Genomic DNA, 23295 nt, shown 5'->3' on the forward strand with positions numbered 1-23295 from the left:
GTGGAAGCATTGAAACCAGAAAACGTAAAGGCTGAAGCTTTACGCGGCTCAAGGCAACGATTAGAACAAAAGGGAGACGGCGCCTACTATGTAACAGGACATATTTGGGTTCCACTATATGGTGGTTTACGAGAACTTGTGATGGATGAAGCTCATAAGTCTCGCTACTCGGTACATCCAGGTTCGGATAAAATGTATCACGACATCAGAACTACATATTGGTGGCCTAGCATGAAGGCCCACATAGCAACTTACGTCGGCAAATGTTTGACGTGTGCAAAAGTCAGAGTGGAGTATCAGAAACCAGCGGGCCTACTTCAGCAGCCCAAGATACCGCAATGGAAATGGGAAGAAATTTCCATGGATTTTGTTACAGGCCTACCCAGATCCCAGCGTGGGAATGATACTATATGGGTGATCGTGGATCGAGTCACCAAGTCTGCACACTTCCTGGCTATTAAGGAAACGGATAAGTTCTCCACCCTCGCAGGCGTTTATCTTAAAGAAGTTGTTTCGAGGCACGGGGTGCCCACCTCCATCATTTCGGATCGGGATGCACGATTCACGTCAGAGCTATGGCAAGCGATGCACAAATCTTTTGGCTCACGGTTAGACATGAGCACAGCATATCATCCTCAGACGGATGGGCAGTCTGAGCGCACGATCCAGACTCTCGAAGACATGCTTCGAGCTTGCGTTATCGATTTCGGCAACGGCTGGGAAAAGCATCTCCCTTTGGTGGAGTTTTCGTATAATAACAGCTATCACACCAGCATACAAGCCGCTCCATTCGAGGCATTGTACGGACGTAAATGTCGGTCACCTCTCTGTTGGGCAGAGGTGGGGGATAGTCAGATCACGGGTCCAGAGATTGTAGTGGACGCCACGGAAAAGATTGCACAGATACGACAACGCATGGCGGCAGCACGCGACCGTCAGAAAGCCTACGCGAACAAGCGTAGGAAGCCTTTGGAATTTCAGGTCGGGGACCGGGTTTTAATTAAAGTCTCACCCTGGAAGGGTGTGGTTCGTTTTGGCAAACGGGGCAAACTAAATCCGCGGTATGTCGGACCGTTCGAGATCATTGAGAAAATAGGCAAAGTGGCCTATAAGCTAAACCTACCAGTTGAACTCGGTGCAGTTCACAATGTATTTCACGTGTCGAATCTGAAGAAGTGCCTGTCAGATGAGACTCTCATACTTCCTTTTAAGGAACTCACTATCGACGACCGGTTGCAGTTCGTCGAGGAGCCAGTTGAAATCACGGACCGGGATGTCAAGGTCCTCAAAAACAAGAGAATCCCTCTTGTTCGAGTTCGTTGGAACTCCAAACGTGGCCCAGAGTACACCTGGGAACGCGAAGACCAGATGACAGAAAAGTACCCCCAGTTATTCGAAACCAATGCAACTACTACTGAGGCTGAAGCTCCTACTGCGGAATTTCGGGACGAAATTCCAAATCAACGGGGGGATGATGTGACACCCCAGGAAAACCAGTAAACGATACAACTTACCTAGCTTCCTCAGTAACCGCATGCTAAATTTCGGGACGAAATTTCTTTTAAGTTGGGGATAATGTGACAATTCGAATTTCCAAGATTTCTATTTCGCATTTATTGCACGTTCATGTATTGTTTAGTTGGTTATTTGCACAATTGATTGCTATGGAATTGAATACGTTTTGATTCAATGAAGTGTATTGTGTGTTTGTGCATGATTATGTGTTAATTGTGATAGACTTGTCAAATATGTGAACTTGGTGGTGAAACTGTGAAATTGATGTGAGATGGTGTGCTTGTGTAAGATATAGTAATTCAGGGTGTGTAGAGTAATTAGTGAAAATTAAACTATACTTAACCCTAATCCCTTGTTCACTAATCATTTTCATAAAACCAAAGCACGTACATTCACTTTCTCTGGCAATCATCATCACCACCATCATTGGCACAAGACATTCATCACTTTTGATTTCCACATTTTCTCTAGAATCAACACAAGGTAATTGTTTATTGATTTCTTGATTATTATCAATTCTTGATTCTTGATTATGTGTTCATGAAAAACCCTAGTTCCTTATATAATATATTCTGTGATTTTGATTTGATTCTGGATAATTGTGATAATGATGATGATGATTAGTTGCATGCTTGATAGATTGTCCTTGTGATGATTACTGTTGTTAAACATCGATCGATTGATTATGATTCTGCCGTCTAGGTGAATGAAATTAGGGTTTTTAGAATGATGAATGAAACTATTGATCGCAGGAAACGTAACTGTTTCAATTACAAATACCGAATGATGGAATGTTTGTCTGAGTTTCTATATGTTTAATGCGGTCCGATCTTTATATATATGTTACTTGTCCGAGCTTTTAATTAACCAAGCATGTCCGACTTTTAACCTATGATCATGTGGTCCGACCTTTACAAGGACCACAAGGTCCGACCTTTATGTAATGCACAAGAAGTCCGACTTTTGTATGACTTTATTGTGAGTTCCGAGTTTAATTAAACTTATATGAGTCCGACCTTGAAGTGTAAATGATGTCCGACCTTATGGAAAGATAGGGGGTCCGAGTTTCTTGCCACATAGTGTTGTCCGAGTTTTGGCAATGGGACTCATGGTCCGAGTTTTGCAAAGTGGGATGGGTTGTCCGACTTTTAAACCCCCACTTCCCTTGTCCGAGTTTCAATAGGAGTGATATGGTCCGAGTTTTGCAAAGTGGGATGGGTTGTCCGACTTTTAAACCCCCACTTCCCTTGTCCGAGTTTCAATAGGAGTGATATGGTCCGAGTTTTACCCCACACCCTCTTGTCCGACCCTTAAGCTTGAAAGGGGTCCGAGTTTTGTGACTTGTTTCTCTTGTCCGAACTTTTAAGAAGGGCAAGGCCCTGTCTGACTTTGTGTATGGTTTATATGAAGCTTTGAGTTGCATGTTGGTTGATGTTGAATTTGTTAAGGTGTGTATACTACTGTGTTAAGCCACTAACTCTGTAGACTTGTTAAGTTTATTAACGCCGTTAATTGTACTAAGTATGTTAACATTGGCAAATAAGCTAATATCCATGTTAGACTAAACAGTGAAATCAATTTCGAGACGTATGAATTATGTGAATACGATTAACTGTTTACGTGATTTATGATTCTATTTATATATAATCGCATGATACTGAATGCAATTGTATGATCCTATATGTATGAGCATTCTATGTGATATCATCATGTACACAATAAACACACAAAGCACAGTTACTCGAATATCAAGGATTTGTAAACCCTAATTTGATGCAAACACTTACATCGTATCATGTGCAACATATCCTAGGTCGTGTGTAACGGACTTAGACATTTGATAAACCCTAGAGCATAATATACCGAGCAAACCAAGGTGGGTTCACACCCTTACTAAGGCATGGGATTCCCAGGGTTTGGGAATGGGATTGAAGAAATAAGGTTGAATAGATTCATACATACACTGTTACTAGACTACCATACCATCGTCCTCGGTTGTGCAGGACACATACGTAAAACCTACGTATACTTATGCTACTCGCTATCCTCGGTTGTGAAGGATACTCACGTAAAACCTACGTGAAATTATACTCACTACTGCCTCGGTTGTGTCAGGCACTTACGTAAAACCTACGTAAACCCCCGCGTACCCCTATCCTCGGTTGTGAAGGATACTTACGTAAAACCTACGTAAACTTGTACGTATTACTGTTCTCGGGATATGTAGAACACTTATGGTTACGAATAGTCTAGTGGTTATACAACATGGGAAGCCCCCACCAATAGAACGTACTATCGGCCCAGTAGAGTCACATGTTACAAACGAACTTACTATTACGCATTTACTTTCTGTGAACTCGCTCAACTAGTTGTTGATCCTCTGTTACATGCCTTGCAGGTCGTTAGATACATGGAGCTTGCACAGGGAGGTGCTGGTCGTTGTGGGCTTGGATCGTGATTGTCTTGTTAAACACTTATGATATTTGATACTTTATTATGATGGGTTTTATTTATACGCTTCCGCTAAACAGTGATAACTTACTTATGTTTTGGAACACCTTTCATATGGATTTGGTTTGGTTTAATGGCAATTACTTTTACTATATATATTGTTCTATATGATTGGTGGCTTGATCCTGGTCAGTCACGCTCCCAAGCGGTGATACTCCGCAGGTGGATTTTGGGGGTGTGACAGATTGGTATCAGAGCCATTGGTTATAGAGAACTTGGTTTTAATATGGGAAAACGTTTTTATTAAAACCAGACTATAACCAGAACAGTGCTCTCAACGATCCACAATGACGCTTCGCTCCACGTGCAAGACTCAACATCCTAGGTAATAAGGTTTATGTTTATTGCCTACATGCTAGAATTGCATAGAACTTTGCTGGTGGTTTGCTTAGATTACATTGCTCACTGTTTGTTATTGCTTGAGAACACCTATGTGCTTACACTCTTCTGTCATCGCACTACTCGCGAATCAAACTCACTTATTCTACTTTTACTATGAAGATCATGTCTGGACGTGTGAACATGACTCAAGCCCAGTTGACGGCTCTTATCAATGAACAAGTAGCTGCGGCACTTGCAGCTTCACAAGCAGGTAGTATACCCTGCGGATGTGATTCACACTAGGATCTTTAGATCCTACATTAACTCTTGTGTTTAACTTTGTCCTATTTGTACACAATAGGTCCACACGCCACACAACCTGTCTGTACTTTCAAGAACTTCATGGATTGTCGTCCAAGCACGTTCAGTGGCACGGAGGGAGCGGTTGGACTCCTCCATTGGTTCGAGAAGCTAGAGTCTGTGTTTGAAATGTGTGAATGCCCTGAGGCTCGCAGGGTGAAATATGCCACTGGTACTTTAGAAGGGATTGCGCTAACTTGGTGGAACGCGCAAGTGCAGATTTTAGGGTTGGCAGCTGTTAACGCCACCCCTTGGGATGATTTCAAGGAACTGATCAAAAGGGAATACTGCACACGGGAAGACATTCACAAGTTGGTAGATGAGTTGTACCATCTGAAAATGACTGGGTCAGAGATCGAGGCTTATACCAAGAGGTCAAACGAGTTGGCTGTGCTGTGCCCAACTATGGTGGACCCTCCAATCAAGCGCATTGAGTTGTATCTCAAAGGTTTGGCGCCAGAGATTCAAAGCCATGTGACATCGGCTAATCTTGACAACATTCAGGCTATCCAACGCCTTGCGCATCGTCTCACAGATCAGGCAGTGGAACAGAACAGGCTGCCTAAACGTATCAGCGCTACTGCTACCGTTACTACCTCTGCTACACATGCTACTCCCAGCGACAACAAGAGAAAATGGGATGGGGATTCCAGCAAGGGATCAGCTTCAGTTCAGTCTCAGGTTCAGCAGCGGAAGACTGACAGTTATCAGAGTCCCAGTCAGCACTCTTCAGGCAGTCACAGGCAGGGCGGATATCGAGGGAACCTCCCAAAGTGCAACAACTGCAACAGACACCACAGTGGCCAGTGTAACAAGGGTCTCTGTCAAAGATGCCTCAAGATGGGTCATGAGGCCAAGGATTGTAGAAGCCCTCGGCCTGCGAACCAGAATCAGCAGCAGCCACAAGCACAGCAGAATCAGCAACAGGGCAATAAGGGATGGTTTCATTGCGGCGCTGAAGGTCACTTCAAAAGACACTGCCCTCAGCTAAATCGAAACCAGAACAACAACAACAATAACAACAATCAAGGAAATGGCAACAACAACAACGGTGGGAACAACAACGGCAACGAAGCATGGGGTCGTGCATTTGTGTTGGGGTAGGGTAATGCCAGAAATGATCCCAACGTAGTTATGGGTAAGTTTCTTCTTGACGACTTTTATGTTACTGTATTGTTTGATTCGGGTGCGGATACAAGTTACGTGTCTTTGAAAGTTAGCCAAATGTTAAAGCGTACACCAACTCCCCTAAACACCAAACATGTCGTAGAGTTAGCTAATGGTAAAAGTCAAGAAGCAACACATATAGTTCAAGGTTGTAATCTTATCCTCGCTGGTCAGACTTTCTCCATCGACCTCATTCCTATAGTTCTGGGTAGTTTTGACATCGTCATTGGCATGGATTGGTTATCCAAGCAGCAGGCAGAGATCCTTTGTAAGGAGAAGATCATTCGTATTCCTCGTTCGGGTAAGGAACCTCTCGAAGTTCAAGGCGACAAGAGTGGTGCTGTGGTTGGCATCATCTCTTTCTTGAAGGCTCAGAAATGTTTACGAAAGGGTCATACTGCCATTTTGGCACTAGTTACTGATGCATCGACGAAAGAGAAAAGAATTGAGGACATCCCAGTGGTACGCGACTTTCCTCAAGTGTTTCCTGAAGATTTACCTGGTCTACCGCCTCATCGCCAGGTCGAGTTTCAAGTCGAGCTAGCCCCAGGAGCAGCACCTATAGCTCGCGCACTGTATCGTTTGGCTCCAACTGAACTGGAAGAACTGTCTAAGCAACTACAAGAGCTCTTGGATAAGGGCTTCATTCGTCCAAGCTCTTCACCTTGGGGAGCTCCAGTATTATTCGTGAAAAAGAAGGATGGCACTTTCAGAATGTGCATTGATTACCGCGAACTAAACAAGGTCACAGTGAAGAACCGTTATCCTCTTCCTCGCATTGACGACTTATTCGACCAGTTGCAAGGGTCGAGTTACTATTCCAAGATTGATCTAAGGTCTGGTTATCATCAGCTGAGAGTCCGGGATGAGGACGTCTCCAAGACAGCATTTAGAACTCGCTACGGCCATTACGAGTTCCTAGTCATGCCATTTGGGCTTACGAACGAGCCTGCAGTCTTCATGGATCTTATGAACAGGGTGTGCAAACCCTATCTTGACAAGTTCGTCATTGTCTTCATCGACGACATTCTGATCTACTCCAAGAGTCAGGAGGAACACGAGCAGCACTTACGTCTTAACTTGGAACTCCTTCGGAAAGAACAACTGTACGCCAAGTTTTCAAAATGTGACTTCTTGCTTCGTGAAGTCCACTTCTTAGGCCATGTGGTGAACAGGGATGGGATTCATGTCGATCCATCCAAGGTAGATTCGATCAGGAACTGGCCTGCACCGCGTACACCAACGGAAATACGCCAATTCTTGGGTTTGGCGGGGTATTACAGACGATTCATCAAAGACTTCTCCAAGATCGCGCAGCCGCTTACCATGTTGACACAGAAAGGTGTTACCTATCGTTGGGGTAATACACAAGAAACTGCTTTTCAGTACCTGAAGGATAGACTATGCAGCGCACCTATTCTTTCATTGCAAGAGGGCACGGATGATTTTGTGGTCTATTGTGACGCATCGATACAGGGGCTTGGTTGTGTATTGATGCAACGGGATAAAGTTATTGCCTACGCTTCTCGTCAACTCAAAGTTCATGAACGGAACTACACGACGCACGATTTAGAGCTGGGAGCTGTTGTTTTCGCGCTCAAGATATGGTCACTATAACTTATACCTAGTGATGCAGTTCTACAACCCTTGTATCCTTACACTCACTACTTAGTGTAGTAACTATCTCTGGCTCATACAGGCCTTAGAGGCAGTGTCTGCCTGATGCTGGCTATATCAGCATGTTTGATAGGTTATCCGTTCATAATGCTACTGTGCTTTTGTGCATTAAGATTGTCACTAGAGTTCAGTGCGTAAATAATGGAGTGACAGCAAATAGAGTATGATGCAGGTATGTACATGTATCAGTATTTCAAGTAGCAGTTTATCCATAATTTCAAGTAAGCACAGTAATTAAGCAGTAATTAATTATTAATTAAGTGGTACGGATACCTGGTTTAGTGAGGGTTGTCACATTCTCCCCCCGTTAGAAAAATTTCGTCCCGAAATTTTAAATTCTGCTTCTAGAAACAGGGTTCTTGGGAAATAATTGGGGGTATTTCTCTTTCATCCGGTCCTCACGCTCCCAGGTGTATTCAGGACCATGTCTGGCATTCCAGCGAACCTTGACGAGCTTGACACTGCTCCGGCGGGTCTTGTTTACTTTCCAATCCGTAACCTCAACAGGTTCCTCAACAAAATGGAGCGTGTCGTCGACATGAATCTCGTCGGTAAGAATGACAACGGTATCTTGAGTTGGGCTCTTCCTCAAATTTGATACGTGGAATGTATTGTGAACACCATTCAGTTCGCCAGGTAGATCCAACTTGTACGCTACTGACCCAATTCTTTCCAAGATTCTGAACGGGCCAATATACCGCGGATTCAACTTCCCACGCTTCCCAAAGCGTTCCACACCCTTCTAGGGTGATACTTTCAACAAAACCATATCACCTACCTCAAACTCTAAAGGTTTCCTTTTTCGATCCGCATAGGCTTTCTGACGATCACGAGCCGCCTTGATGCGATCTCGGATCTGTGCGATCTTATATGTGGTTTCCTGTACCACATCAGGACCAACCAATTGTCTATCACCTGCGTCAGACCAACAAAGCGGTGACCTGCACTTGCGTCCATATAGAGCTTCGAATGGCGCGGCACCAATACTGGTGTGGTAGCTGTGGTTGTATGAAAATTCGACCAGTGGCAAATGCTTATCCCAGCTACTGCCCAAGTCCATAACACATGCTCTCAGCATATCTTCCAACGTCTGAATCGTCCGTTCGCTTTGTCCATCGGTCTGCGGGTGAAATGCAGTGCTCAGATTCAATTGTGAGCCAAAAGCTTCTTGGAAGGATTGCCAAATCCTTGATACGAACCTTCCGTCTCTATCAGAGATGATTGAGAGAGGCACTCCATGGCGTGTAACGATTTCTCTCATGTAAATTTCAGCCAACTTGCTCGTGTTATCTTTCTCTCTGATAGGTAAGAAGTGCGCGGACTTTGTTAATCGGTCCATTATTACCCAAATAGTGTCATGACCTCTTGGCGTTCTGGGCAACTTCGTAATAAAATCCATGGAGATTTGTTCCCACTTCCACTTGGGGATTTCAGGTTGTTGCAGAAGTCCTGAAGGCTTCTTGTATTCAGCTTTAACCTTAGCACATGTTAAACACTTGCTCACGTAAACAGCAACGTCGCCCTTCATTCTAGGCCACCAGTAGTAATGTTTAAGGTCTTGGTACATCTTATCCGCTCCTGGATGGATAGAGTACCGCGATTTGTGAGCTTCATCGAAAATAACCTTCCTTTAACCACCAAACAGAGGAACCCAAATCCTTTTCTCAAAACATAACGTTCCTTCCTCGTTTGGCACCAATTGCTTCTCCATCCCACGGAGATATTCTTCTTCAAGGTTTCTTTCCTTAAGAGCTTCCTTCTGCGCGGCACGAATGCGCAAGGAAAGATCGGTTTGGATAATCATCTCCAAAGCCCTAACCCTTATGGGCTTGATCCTTTCTTTTCGACTTAGGGCGTCGGCGACCACATTCGCCTTCCCTGGGTGATACTTTATCTCGCAGTCGTAATCATTCAACAACTCAACCCATCGTCTTTGTCTCATATTCAACTCCTTCTGGTTGAATATGTGTTGTAGGCTCTTATGATCTGTAAAAATTGCACATTTTGTACCATATAGGTAGTGTCTCCAGATCTTTAATGCAAATACCACTGCGCCAAGTTCCAAATCATGTGTGGTATAGTTCTTTTCATGCACTTTCAGTTGACGTGATGCGTAAGCTATAACCTTCTGGCGTTGCATCAACACACAACCCAATCCTTGACGCGAGGCGTCACAGTATACCACAAAATCGTCAGTACCTTCTAGTAGTGCTAAGATTGGCGCATTGCAAAGCTTATCCTTCAATATCTAGAATGCTTCTTCCTGTTTGATTCCCCAATCAAGCTTCTTATCTTCTGCGTGAGGAGCGTCAGTGGTTGAGCGATTTTTGAAAAATCCTCAATGAACCTCCGATAGTAGCCAGCCAAACCCAAGAATTGTCGAATCTCGGTTGGCGTCTTTGGCTTTCCCAATTCTTGATCGCTTCGATCTTGGTGGGGTCCACATGAATCCCATCTCCATTCACCACGTGTCCAAGGAATTGGACTTCACGTAACCAAAACTCGCAGTTAGAGAATTTGGCATACAACTGTTCCTTCTTCAGCAGCTCCAGAATAGCTCTTAGATGCTGTTCGTGCTCAGCCTTTGTCTTTGAATAGATCAAGATATCGTTAATAAACACAATCACGAACTTGTCCAAGTACGGCTTGCAAACTCTATTCATCAAATCCATAAAAACCGCAGGTGCGTTTGTCAACCCAAACGGCATAACTAGGAACTCGTAGTGTCCATAACGAGTTCTGAAGGCTGTCTTCGGGATACTCTCCTCTTTTATCCTTAACTGATGGTATCTAGATCGCAAATCGATCTTAGAGTAAAAGCTTGAACCTTGGAGTTGGTCGAATAGGTCATCGATTCTTGGCAGAGGATATCTATTCTTGATCGTCAGCTTATTCAACTCCCGGTAGTCGATACACATACGGAAACTACCGTCCTTCTTCTTGACAAACAGGACGGGAGCTCCCCAAGGTGAGAAGCTTGGTCGGATAAATCCCTTGTCTAACAACTCTTGAAGTTGTGTCGACAATTCTTGCATCTCAGACGGGGCAAGTCTATAAGGTGCTATAGCCACAGGCGCGGCGCCTGGGACTAAATCGATGTGAAACTATACTTGCCTCTGAGGTGGCAGTCCAGGTAAGTCCTCCAGGAAGTCTTCTGGATATTCCCTCATGACAGGGATGTCTTCGATCTTCGGCTCTGCAGCTTTCTTATCCACGATGTGTGCCAGGAAGGCAGCACATCCTTTTTGTAAACACTTTCACGCTTTCAAGCAGCTGATAATTCTCAAAGGCGTATCACACTTCTCTCCATGAACCACAATGGTCTCACCATCATCGGTTGGGATACGAACGACCTTTTCGTGACAAACAATTTCTGCCTTGTTGCCTGATAACCAATCCATTCCTACCACCACATCGAAGCTCCCCAGCTGAACTGGTAGTAGATCCAGAGCAAACTCACGCTCTCCCAATTCGATCACACAACCTCTGACAACTTCATTGGCTTCTACTAACTTTCCATTAGCCAATTCGATTAAGTACGGAATATCTAATTTACTAGCGGCTAACCCAAGCATATTCTTAAATTCTAATGATACGAAGCTATAGTCGGCACCAGTATCAAATAAAACGGATGCATAGCGTTGGTTTACAGGGAACGTACCAGTAACGACATTGGGATCCTGGCGCGCTTCCCTTGCTTCGATATTGAACACTCTTCCACGGGCTTGGTTCAATTCCGGGCAGTTCCTCTTGTAGTGCCCAACATCACCACAGTTGAAGCATCCAGGTCTTTGCCCGTTTCCACCACCATTCCCAGCTTGATTATTCCTTTGGTTACGATTCATAGCGCCCGCTTGATTCGCATTGTTGCCTCGATTCCCATTTCCTCCATTGTTTCCTTAGGGGCGATTTCCATTCCCACCCCGGTTATTGTTTCTGTTTCCAAATCCTCCTTGGCCTCCCTGGCCAACAGTGGCCCAACAAGAATCCTTCAAGTGGCCAGGTTTCCCACACGCTTCACATACTTTCAAACCACACCGGCCAGAGTGGTGACGCTGGCAGGCGTTGCACTTGGGCTGGGTGCCCATATATCCCTTTCATTTCTTTCCACTACCAGCTGTAACCTGAGCTGGCGCGCTTGACTCTCCTTTCTTAACAACCCCACTGGTGCCTTGTTTGAAGTTCGAGAACTTCCGCTTGTTACCTCCGGATGACTCGACGTGAGTCTCTTTCTTCTTTATCTCGACATCATCGAACTTGTTTAGGCGGATAGCCTCCTCAGTGAGAGCCACGCTCAAATCAATTGCCTTAGTGATTGTCGCAGGCTTGGAGGAGGTCACCATGCTTATGATTTATGGAGCTAAACCCCAAATGAAGCGTTCAATCCGCTTGAATTCTAGAGTCACCATATAGGGTACCACATGCGACAGGTCGTGAAACCTCTGAACATACTCCGCGACTTTCGGACCTTCCATCTTCAAATGCCAGAACTCAGTTTCCAATCTTTGGATTTCAGCGTGAGAGCAGTACTTTTTGCGCATTAGTTCCTTCAGTTCGGTCCATGTTAGTGCGTAGGCAGCAGCTTCACCAAGTGTCAGCACTTGCAAATTCCACCAAGACAGGGCTCCATCCAAGAATAGCCCAGAAATATAGGTGACTTGCTGGTCTGGTGCACATTTGCTCATGCGGAGAACAGATTCAGTTTTCTTGGCCCAACGAACAAAAGCGACAGCACCTCCGGTGCCATCAAAGTTGACAGGCTTGCAGTCTAGAAACTGCTTGTAGGTGCACCCTGCACATACGTTACAACATGAATGGCATTAGCATCCTTGCTAGAGATATTCAATTAGGTCATGGTATGTCTTAATTACTTAGTATTACCATGAGGTGGATTGTTGTTGCCGTTATTGTTTGAATTGCTTCCGCTGGGTCCTCCTTGAGAGGCGGCGTATTGTGCGATAGCGGCAGCGATGATTTGTTGGAGTTCTGCCTCGTTGGTAGCCATCGGCGTTTGACGTCTCGGCGGCATCTTCTAAAAGATGTGTTCACGTTGGTCAGGTCATAGTAAAGCGTACGTATATATTGATAGTAATAGTACATAACATCTCATGTTACAAATAGACCAATCTCATAACATCCCATGTTACAATTATATCAATCACACAACATCCCATGTTATAAATACATTAATCACACAACATCCCATGTCATAAAACATAAATAATCAATCAAAACATCATATATGATGAGAATACTACGATTGCCATATATCGAGACCACATAGTAAAGTGTACAGGTACATAATAGTGTCATACATCATCAATGACTAAGGGCTACATCACCCCGGTCCAAAAACTATATCAAATCAGTGTCAATACATCCATATACATGTCAACAAAAGTCAGAATCAGAATGTAGTCTCCAAAAATGCTGTGCGGTCAAAGCAATCGCCGCCTTCTCACCAACGTCCACCCGTACGGTACTGAAGAGCTCTACACTGATGGCGGTGGAGGAGGGGGAAAATGGGTGTAGATCAAACGACGCAAATGGAGCCAGTCCTCCTTCATGGCTCTCTGGGTACGCAACCAAGAAGCAACCTGCTGCTCTAGTGCCAAAAGGCGTGCAGCATAGTCCGTCGGTAATGGTCGAGGGTGCTGCGAAGAAGCAGGGTGGGTCTGACCCTGACACTGGCACGGCGGTGGCTGGGCTCTCTCGAGCTCCTGAACAAGCCGTGTGAGCGCCTCCTGCTGGACAACAAACAACATAAGTACATCCTCAACAGAATACCCCATGTGAAAGGGATGGTAGGGGTCGGATGGCGGCATAACAATTGGTGACGTCCAGAGAAATGGCTCACTGGCCGGATCGAAAGGTAACACAGGAAATGGAGGAACAGGGGGAATAGCAGTAGAAAACTGTGGTACAACAGGGATAGATGTCGGCACGTGTCCAAAGGGATGAGCCGAGGAACCCTCTCCAGGTCGCGCTGGAGTTGTAAACTGATGAAACATCGCAGGTAGGTCAGTATGGTGAACACCAGTAGTATGAACGGGGTGCAAAGGGATCTCAGGGGGAACTGACACGGGTGCAGGAACGGGAGTAACCGGCACCACGAAAGGTGGGTACTCGTCATCGTCATCAATCCATCCATGCTGGGCGTGCTCATCTCGTGGGCCAGCATGTGCCTCAAAAAGTGCATGATCAAACTGCACAGGCATAGGGTCAAGATGGGGTGCAACAAGAGGGTCAACGGGTACATCAGCGATAAGAGGGGCATCAACATGATCAGCAGCAACAATATGATCGCCCTCCAATAGTGGCGCATCAACAGGGTGATCATCAATGGGTGGGTCAGCAATCACAGGATCAATAATGGGTGCGTCAGCATGAACAGGGTCATGCTCAAACACTGGGTCTGGAGCGGCTACCGGCTCGAGGGCCATGGCAGGCTCGGGGTCATCGAATGCCATCTCAAAATCTTCGTGGTCAGCAAAGGCTGGGTCAGCAAGGTCTACTGGGTCAACCGGATCCTCCATAGGCTGATCCAGAGTTATAAACTCGATCTCCTGATCTGGGTCGAATCCTGGTGGAAAGACAGGATCGGAATCCTCCTCAACATCGTGATAGAAAGCAAAACTAGGGGCAGGGGCAACAGAGGATGCCCTATCAGGATCTGAACCGTGAGAAAAGTGCTGCGCACTCTGAGTGTGTGATGGTGCGGAGGCCACAGACTAGAAAGAGTCCGGGACGGGTTAGTGAGCAGGTGACTCCACAGCGGGAGCATCTGCGAGCAACAAAAGATCATCAGCAGCTAGAAGGGCCACGCCCTGAACATCATCCTCTAGGGGCTCGTCATCAAACAGATCGATGTCGCCATCAGCGTCGGCGTCGAGAAGCATATCGTAAGCAGGATAAACGGCCAAAGGTATGGGGGCAGGGATCTCTACGAGCGGTAGGTCCCCGGCCAAAGGGCCATCAGCAAGCTCAACAGCATCATCAGGTAACGCAAAGGGCTGGAAGTCATCCTCGTCTGTGCTGGTAACGTCTAATGTGTGGACCTCGCGCTCTGAAGACTCTAGGTCGTCTGATACAATGGGCCTAGGGCCCGTGGTGTCTGAATCACCAGTGCCTGAGGTGTCCATGGTGTCTGTATCACAACACAAATATGCACAAATAGTCAATCATACAATCAGATAAACACATTAGTTACCAGTTAAGCAATCAAATAATTCTCCTAGTCCCACTAGCTTCCCAGCCTCCCAGACTGATCTTCCTAGTCCCACTAGCCTCCCAGCCTCTCAGACTGCTCTTCCTAGTCCCACTAGCCAATTCTCCCAGCCTCTCAGACTGTTCTTCCTAGTCCCACTAGCCAATTCTCCCAGCCTCTCAGACTGCTCTTCCTGGTCCCACTAGCCAATTCTCCCAGCCTCTCAGACTGACTCCCTAGTCCCACTAGACAACTACCTCGGTCTCCTAGATCGAGCCTCGGCCTCTCAGACCGAGCCTCAGCCTCCCAGACTGAGCCTATAAATAATAAAGAAAATGTGCTCAACATTTGTTGTAAAAACGTTTTGGATCTGGACTTAAGTGGTATGCAGTAAAAATGTTTTCGTGAGAGCCCTAGTGATCATAGTCTAGACTCGAGAAGGAATCCTAGTTCGCTATGATCAGAGCTCTGATACCAAGCTGTCACACCCTGGCTTTGCGGAAGCGTGGTTATTTTGGTGTGACTTCTTAATACCATAGCTTAACCATAACAAAGCTATATGAAATAACACCATGCAAGATCATCCATTAAATTAAGTTTGAAAAGTAAAGAACCACAACATTGTCTTAATGGGAATTACATCCTAACAACATAAACAGTGTTCAAACGACACAACACCAATAAGAAATAAACACAGCTTAAGAATTGTGACTCGTCCAGGAAAAAGTCACATCCCTTAAACTCGGATGACCTCGAAACTAGTGCAGCGGGAAAACGTATCATACCACGCCAGATCCTTTAGTTCCCTGAAATACATGTAAGTTGGAAAAATCAACAATAATGTTGAGCGAGTTCATGTGTAGTGAGTAAGTAAAACCTTTGTAAGTATAAAATCCTGGTATGTAGCAAATAAGGAAATATAGAGATCACCAATAGTTTGCAAGGCCATTGATATGTGTGAAGTGCAAGTAGGAAGACTCAAACCTAGCGGATTTATGCGTTGGGCACAAAGTTACCCCGAGGTCCGTTATGCTGGGCCTGGGGCTGGGCTCGCTACACCCAGATAGATCTACCGCTCCTGTCCCTCGGTCCTACCCTGAGGATTAATGGCCTCAAGTTTCCGCCTACCCACTCACATGATCTAGTAATAACCCTCCTTACGCTAACCATACCATGTAAAAGTACTTGTAATCAAAGTAACATGTATTTCACCCCCGCAGTTTAGAAAACTGAAAACAGTTAAGAGAAAAGGGGGACATGAACTCACAGTGGTGCGTCTCTACCAAGTATATCTCCTGATCAAGCAGCTGTGCGACGACCTACACGTACTAACTCTATTAGACGGACGGTCGTGCCTTAGCTTTATGGTTTAAGTTTTTGGGAAATAGTTAGACAACTATTTCGTGTTTACGCTTAGTGATCATTTGGTAAATATTTTCCTTCCCAAAGATGGGGGTTTTAATACATGTACGTTCCTGTATCTTCGGAATATATTATTAAGTCTCACTTAAAATATATTTTATTTCTAACTCCAAAATATAAATATTTTTCCCAAAAATATTATATTTTAATACATATAATTTTCCCAAAATAATACCTTGACAAAATACGCGTTCATAAATATTTTCTTAAAATGCGTAAGTTACGTTTTAAAGGTCGGGTGGTATTAACTATACCGTTGTAACTTAAATATTTATCGTAGAGGCGTTCGTATTATTTTGGAATCGTTAGCATTCGGTAATATTATTTTTACCCTAAAAATAATATTGGTATAGTTCACAAAATAATCATGAAAATTCACACAAGTGTTGTTATGAAAATATATACTAAATATATATTTATCAAGTTTTATTTTGTGAAATCCCACCTCCGATATTTTGTAAATAAAGTCGTGGCGAAATTTACATTTAGAAAACAAGTCAAAAATACATTTGTAATACTTGTGATGAAAATACTTTTAAGTGTTAGGTTTTTAGAAAAATTTCGCCAGGGTTTCCCCTGTAACTGGAGGTGGTCACGCTCTCAAGCGTATCATTTTCTTTTAAGATTCAAATCAACAATTTTCTCATTCAACCAAAACAATTTTCCCAAGCATCAAACTAGTCAATATATATGTAAATCGCAAAAATTACATGAACTCGTGGTTTGTCCGGAATATGAAGTAAATCCCATTACTTTTAGTGGATCTTTGTATAAATCAATCCGGTTTCGTAAAAGCCTCGTTTTTAAAGAAATTCCATCTTTACAACTTCTTGTAAAATTTGACAAAACTAGTTCTTTGTCGAAACTTAGTGTTACACAAGTGTTTACACACTTGTGTGTTTAAAAATCATTCTTGTTCATGTAAGATCCGGTTTTAGAAAATATGATTTCTTTGACACTTGGTCCTTTGAAAATACCGTTTGTAGATCCGTAGATCTACTAGTTTTGAACACTATTTCATAAGTAAAATCGATTTTACACAAGTTCATGTTTAGTGTGTGGTAGAGTTTCATCATTTAACCTTTTCCATTCTAGACATACTCTATGTCATGACCCATGATCATGACTAATCCGGGTTAGATGATGATCCGAGCTACCACAACATAGATCGGCACTAAATAGTTACGCAAAACAAGTCTTACAAGATTTACACAACATCATAGCTTTTAACCAACATCTTTAGCATTTTAGTACACTTTTAACATATCATCTTATAAGTTTATGAGTTTTAACTGTCATATTTCATTTTAACCACTTTGAAATAGATCGAGAGGGCGTTTATAGGAACTTACTACTAGCTCGAGGCTAGGGAAGAATCTAGGCGAAGAATGAGTGGATAAAAGCAATGAGAAGAGGTCCTTCGCGTTCCGAATGCACCAAGCTTCCTCGTATGTGATCCTTGACACTTGAATGCACTTGAAATGAGAAGATGGAAATCGAAAGATGGATGGATGGTGAAGGGGGTGTTCGGCCGAGAGCTTGGGGAGAGGGAGAGAGAGTTTTGTTGGTGAGTTGTGTGATGGAATGAATATGATGTGTTTAGCTAGGATCTTATAGGCAAAATTATGATCATTATCCATTGGATTAAATGTCTTCAAGATGTTAGGCACATTTGATTAGTTTAATCAAAATAGGACAAGGGGTGGTTACAAAGTGACCGAACTCGGTTGGGGGGGGGGGGGGGTAATCCGGTTAGTTTCCAACTAAAAGTTAAGTATTAGTTAAGTTAAGTGGAGGTTAACTCGGTTACTAGTGTGTTATGCGTTATAGCGGGTGTTAGGGTATTCAGGGACCCTAACTGGCTCAGAAAAAGATAAACAATGTTAACGGCAATATTTTTATGTTCCGGGTAAAGTCCGGTTGTTCGGTTGGATAGTGGTCCGTTAAAGTGCTTAACAAAGCTTTAAAGTGTCGTTATTAATATTTTAGTGACACAACTTATTCCCGACACTTTGGTATTATTTTGGTATTGTTAACATTCGGTAACATTATTTTTACCCTAAAAATAATATTTACGTAGTTCACAAAATAATCACAAAAATTTACACAAGTGTTGTTATGAAAAATATATACTAAATATATATTTATCAAGTTTTATTTTGTGAAAATCCCACCTCCGACACTTAGAAATTTTGTAAATAAAATCGTGGCGAAATTTACATCTTCGAAAACAAGTTAGAAATATATAACACTTGTGATGAAAATGTTTCCAAGTGTTAGGTTTTTGGAAAAATTTCGCCAGAGTTTCCCCTGTAACTGGAGGTGACCACGCTTTCAAGCGTATCATTTTCTTTTAAAATTCAAATCAACAATGTTCCCAACATTAACCAACAATATTTCAACATTAAACCAGTCAATATATATATATAAATCGCAAAAATTCATGAACTTGTGGTTTATCCAAAATATGTAGTATCTTTCCATTATTTTTAGTGGATCTTCGTGTAACTTAATCCGGTTTCTTGAAAGTCCCGTTTTTAAAGAAAATATATTTTCACATCTTCTTGTAAAAATTTAGAAAAATAGTTCTTTGTCGAAACTTAGTGTTACACAAGTGTCTACACACTTGTGTGTTCACAAAATCACCTTTGTTCATGTAAAGATCCGGTTTAGAAAATATGATATCACTTGACGATTGGTCCTTTGAAAATACCACTTGTAGATTCATAGATCTACTAGTTTAGAACACTATTTCATAGGAAAAGTTAATTTTACACAAGTTCATGCTTCGTAAGTAGTAGTGTTCGTCTTTTAACCACTTTCACACATTAACATATTCTATGTCATGTTTCATGGACATGACCTAACCGGGTTAAATGACGATCCGAGCTACTACTAGTATAGATCAACACTAAATAATCACAATAAAACAAGTCCCACAAGTTTTACACAACATCATAGCTTTTATCCAACATATTCATCATTTTAGTGAACTTTTTGTATGTTATCTTGTATGTTCATGAATTTTAACCGACAAAGTTCTTATTAACCACTTTAGAGTAGATCAAGAAGTCGTTTAGAGTCACTTACTACTAGCTCGAGGCTAGGGAAGAAACTAGTCGAAGATCGGGTGGATAAAAGCAATGTAACGAGGTCCTTCACAATCCGAGTGCACCGAGCCTCCTTATACGCAATCCTTAACACTTGTAGATGCTTGGAATGTCTTGATCAAGATCGAAAATGTTGTGTGTGTGTGCTTGGGGTCTCGGCCGAGAATCCAAAGAGAGGGAGAGAGTGATGTGTTGTTTTGTTAAGTGGTGAAATGATATGGGGGGTTAATGGTTGATCTTATAGACAAATCTCATGTTCATTATCCAATGGTTCCTATGTTGTCAAGATATTAGACAACAAGATTATAATAATCTTGAAAGGACAAAAGGTGTCCCCTTGGGGACGAGTTTGGTTAGGGGGGGGGGTATCCGGTTAGTTTCCAACTATATAGTTAGGTTATAGTTATGTTAAGTTCGAGGTTAATCCGGTTACTAGCGTGTAGTAAGTTGTGATGGGTGTTAGGGTATTCGGGGACCCTAACTGGCTCAGAAAAAGGAAAACAGTGTTAATGGCAATATTTTTATGTTCCGGGTATAGTCCGGTTGTTTGGTTGGATAGTGATTCGTTGAAGTTCTTAACAAAGCTTTTAAGTGTCATAAATACTATTTTTGGTGACACAACTTATTCCCGACACTTTGGAAAGTGTCTAGTAATATTTTTCTCATGTTTTGGCACTTTATTAGGTAGCTAAATGCTGAATTTTGAGTTAAAGTGCTGAATTTTGTACTTGAAGTACGTTTTAAGCACATCCGGTCACTATAACTTATTCCTAGTGACGCAGTTCTACAACCCTCATATCCCTACACTCTCTACTAGTGTAGTAAACTATCTCGGGCTCATACAGGCCTTAGAGGCAGTGTCTGCCTGATGCTGGCTATAACAGCATGTTAGATGGGTTATCCGTTCATAGTGCTACTGTGCTTTTGTGCATCAAGGTTATCACAAGAGTTCTGTATGTAAATAATGGAGTGACAGTAAATAAAGTATGATGCAAGTTTGTACATGTATCAGTATTGAGGTAGCAGTTCATCCATAATTCCAATCAAGCACAGTAATTAAGCAGTAATTAAGTATTAATTAAGTCGTACGGATACCTGATTTGGTAAGGGTTGTCACAAATGGTGGAGCAACAACAGGATGATCATCAATAGGTATATCATCAATGAAAGGAGCAACAACAGGTGCATCGGCATGAGCAGGGTCATGCTCTAATGCGGGGTCAGGAGCAACTACTGGCTCAGGGGCCACAACAGGCTCTGGATCAACAAAATCCATATCAAAGTCAGCTGGATCAGCAAACACAGGATCGACAGGGGCTACAGGATCCTCCAGGGGCTGGTCTAAATGAATAAACTCAATGTCATGGTTAGGATCAAAGCCAGGTGGAAAAACAGGATCTGAATCATCATCAACATCATGATCAAACTCAAAGTTGTGCGCAGGAACCGGTGCAGCTGATGACGCCATGTCTGGGTCGGCGTCTTGTGAATGGTGCTTCACTCCCTGAGTGTGCGAAGGTGCGGATGCCACAGACTCAAAGGAGTCTGGAACAGGTGAATGAATGGGTGCCTCCTCTGTAGGAGCATCAGCAAGAAGTAGGATATCACCAGCAGCAATATGGGCCTCGCCCTCAAGTGGGTCCTCCTCGAATAGATCGACATCGTCGTCAGAGATAACGTCGAGGGGCATATCAACAACGGGGTAAGCAGCAAGGGGCACAGGAGCAGGGATCACCGCGGGTGGCAAGTCCCCAACGAGATGGCCATCAGCTGTGACAACTCGAATTTCCAAGATTCGATTTCATATGTATTACACGATCATGTATTGACTAGTCACTTATTTGCACATATGGTTGCCATGAAATTTTATACGTTTTGTTTGTTTGATTGTACATAGCTGTTTGTTTGTTACATTGTGAAACTTGTAAAATGTGTAAACTTGTTAGTATGAAACACATTTCATCACACAAACAACCTTCGAAGGATGTCCAACCTTCGAAGGATGTCCAACCTTCGAAGGATGTCCACGAAACATGATAGATAGATCGAAGGATCACGAAAGATAACTTTAGGTTCGAAACATAATCCTTCGACATCTTTCGGCCCAGTCTTTCAGATGGGCTTGGCCCATTCCTGTGATACGATTTAAAAACGTGAAAACATGTATGTTGGCTGTTATTGTTCAAACCCTAGCTCCATTGTGTGTGACGGCAACCACGAATTTGCGGAGACTACTTGCTGATCAACTCTTGTTGCTTTCTATCCCGGTTAGTGTCTAGTGTATATGATTTGTCACTAAATGTACGGTATGAATGTTATAATTGTCTAATTGTCTTGCAATATGTGTTTATATGATCGGATACGTACGGTATGAATGTTATAATGGTTTAGCAAGGATAATTAAAGTGAACTGCCATGATTGTTAAGATTCTGTTGATTAATCGGCTAGCAAATCGGATCCGTTGTGATATTGTATGATGATAAGGTTTTATGGATTGGTTGTGATATTATGCAATTCGGATTTGTTATTGTTCGTTGTTCTTGAAATCGGATCGTATAGGATAAAGTGTCAATCTTGTTCTTTTGGTTAAATTAGGGTTCATGAGGTTTATTATGAAAGTCCCTGTTTGATCGATTTTGGATAACCGATTTCTGGAAAATGTGTTAATTGATAATCACGGATAAAACTTAGAAACTTTGAATAAGCGTAACTGATTATGAAAACGTAACTGCTTATGTCGAAAGATACTTGTCTACTCGAAACATAGTTATTGTCGAAAGATGCTTGTAGTCGAAACATAGTTGTGACCGAAAGATATCTGTTGACCGAAAGATACATGTTGACCGAAAGATATGTGTGTGATCGAAAGATGACAATAGGTTCGAAACATAACCTTCGGTCCGAAAGATAACTGAGATAACTAATGTGTCGAAAGATAAGGGTGGATCGAAAGATGCTTGGTTATGAATGTACTTTGAAAGATGGAATTATATGTTTGATTTATTTGGCATGCCATGCTTGATGAACGTTAACATTTGTATACGTGAAGTAATACGTGTTGTGCCGTTATGCAAACTGACTGTTATGTGAACATTAAATTGCATGCGTATCATTGCGAACATGAACTGATTTGTTATACGTGCATACAATAGGACGTGACTAATTACTTGTGAGTGCATAATCTAGCATACCGAGCAAACCAAGGTGAGTTCACACTCTTACCAAGGCATGGGGTTCCCGGGGTGTTGGGAATGGGATTGAAAGGTTGATTAGATACATTATTGACACTATGCCTAGACTACCACTTTACTATCCTCGGTTGTGAAGGATACCTATAGTTACGAGTAGTCTAGTGGTTATACAACGTGGAACACCACCACACAGTAACGTGGAACACCACCACACAGTAACGTGGAACACCACCACACAGTAACGTGGAACACCACCACACAGTAACGTGGAACACCACCACACAGTAACGTGGAACACCACCACACAGTAACGTGGAACACCACCACACAGTAACGTGGAACACCACCACACAGTAACGTGGAACACCACCACACAGTAACGTGGAACACCACCACACAGTAACGTGGAACACCACCACACAGTAACGTGGAACACCACCACCAATAGAACATACAATCGGCCCGGTAGAGCCACCTGTTACAAACGAACTTACTATTACGCATTTACTTTCTGTGAACTCGCTCAACTAGTTTGTTGATCATTCTGTTACATGCCTTGCAGATCGTTAGGTACCTGGAGCTTGCACTGGAGAAGCGGGTCGTTGTGGACAAGGATCGTGACTTTTCTGTTAAACTATTATGACACTTGAAACTGTTAGCTACTACTGGTTTATTTACTATGCTTCCGCTACATTTTGAAACGATGATTTGTTTGATCACCTTTTGTATTGAATGGATGGTTTTCATTTATTTTACTTAATATTAAATGCATGTTCAATATGATTGGTGGCTTGATCCCGGTCAGTCACGCTC

The 23295-nt window shown here is 43.0% G+C and overlaps 1 protein-coding gene across 1 annotated transcript in view; it reads right to left on the reverse strand.

Annotated features, from left to right (window-relative positions):
* LOC110876811 (calphotin-like) overlaps window positions 1-14087 on the reverse strand; it is a 31033-nt gene extending 16946 nt beyond the window's left edge. The window contains exon 1 of the mRNA XM_035989378.1: window positions 13409-14087. Coding sequence (XP_035845271.1) covers window positions 13409-14087 — 679 coding nt within the window. The remainder of the gene's footprint in view (window positions 1-13408) is intronic.
* Window positions 14088-23295: the final 9208 nt, after the last annotated feature.

This window comes from Helianthus annuus, chromosome 4, assembly GCF_002127325.2.
Source record: "Helianthus annuus cultivar XRQ/B chromosome 4, HanXRQr2.0-SUNRISE, whole genome shotgun sequence".
NCBI classification, from domain to species: Eukaryota; Viridiplantae; Streptophyta; class Magnoliopsida; order Asterales; family Asteraceae; genus Helianthus; species Helianthus annuus.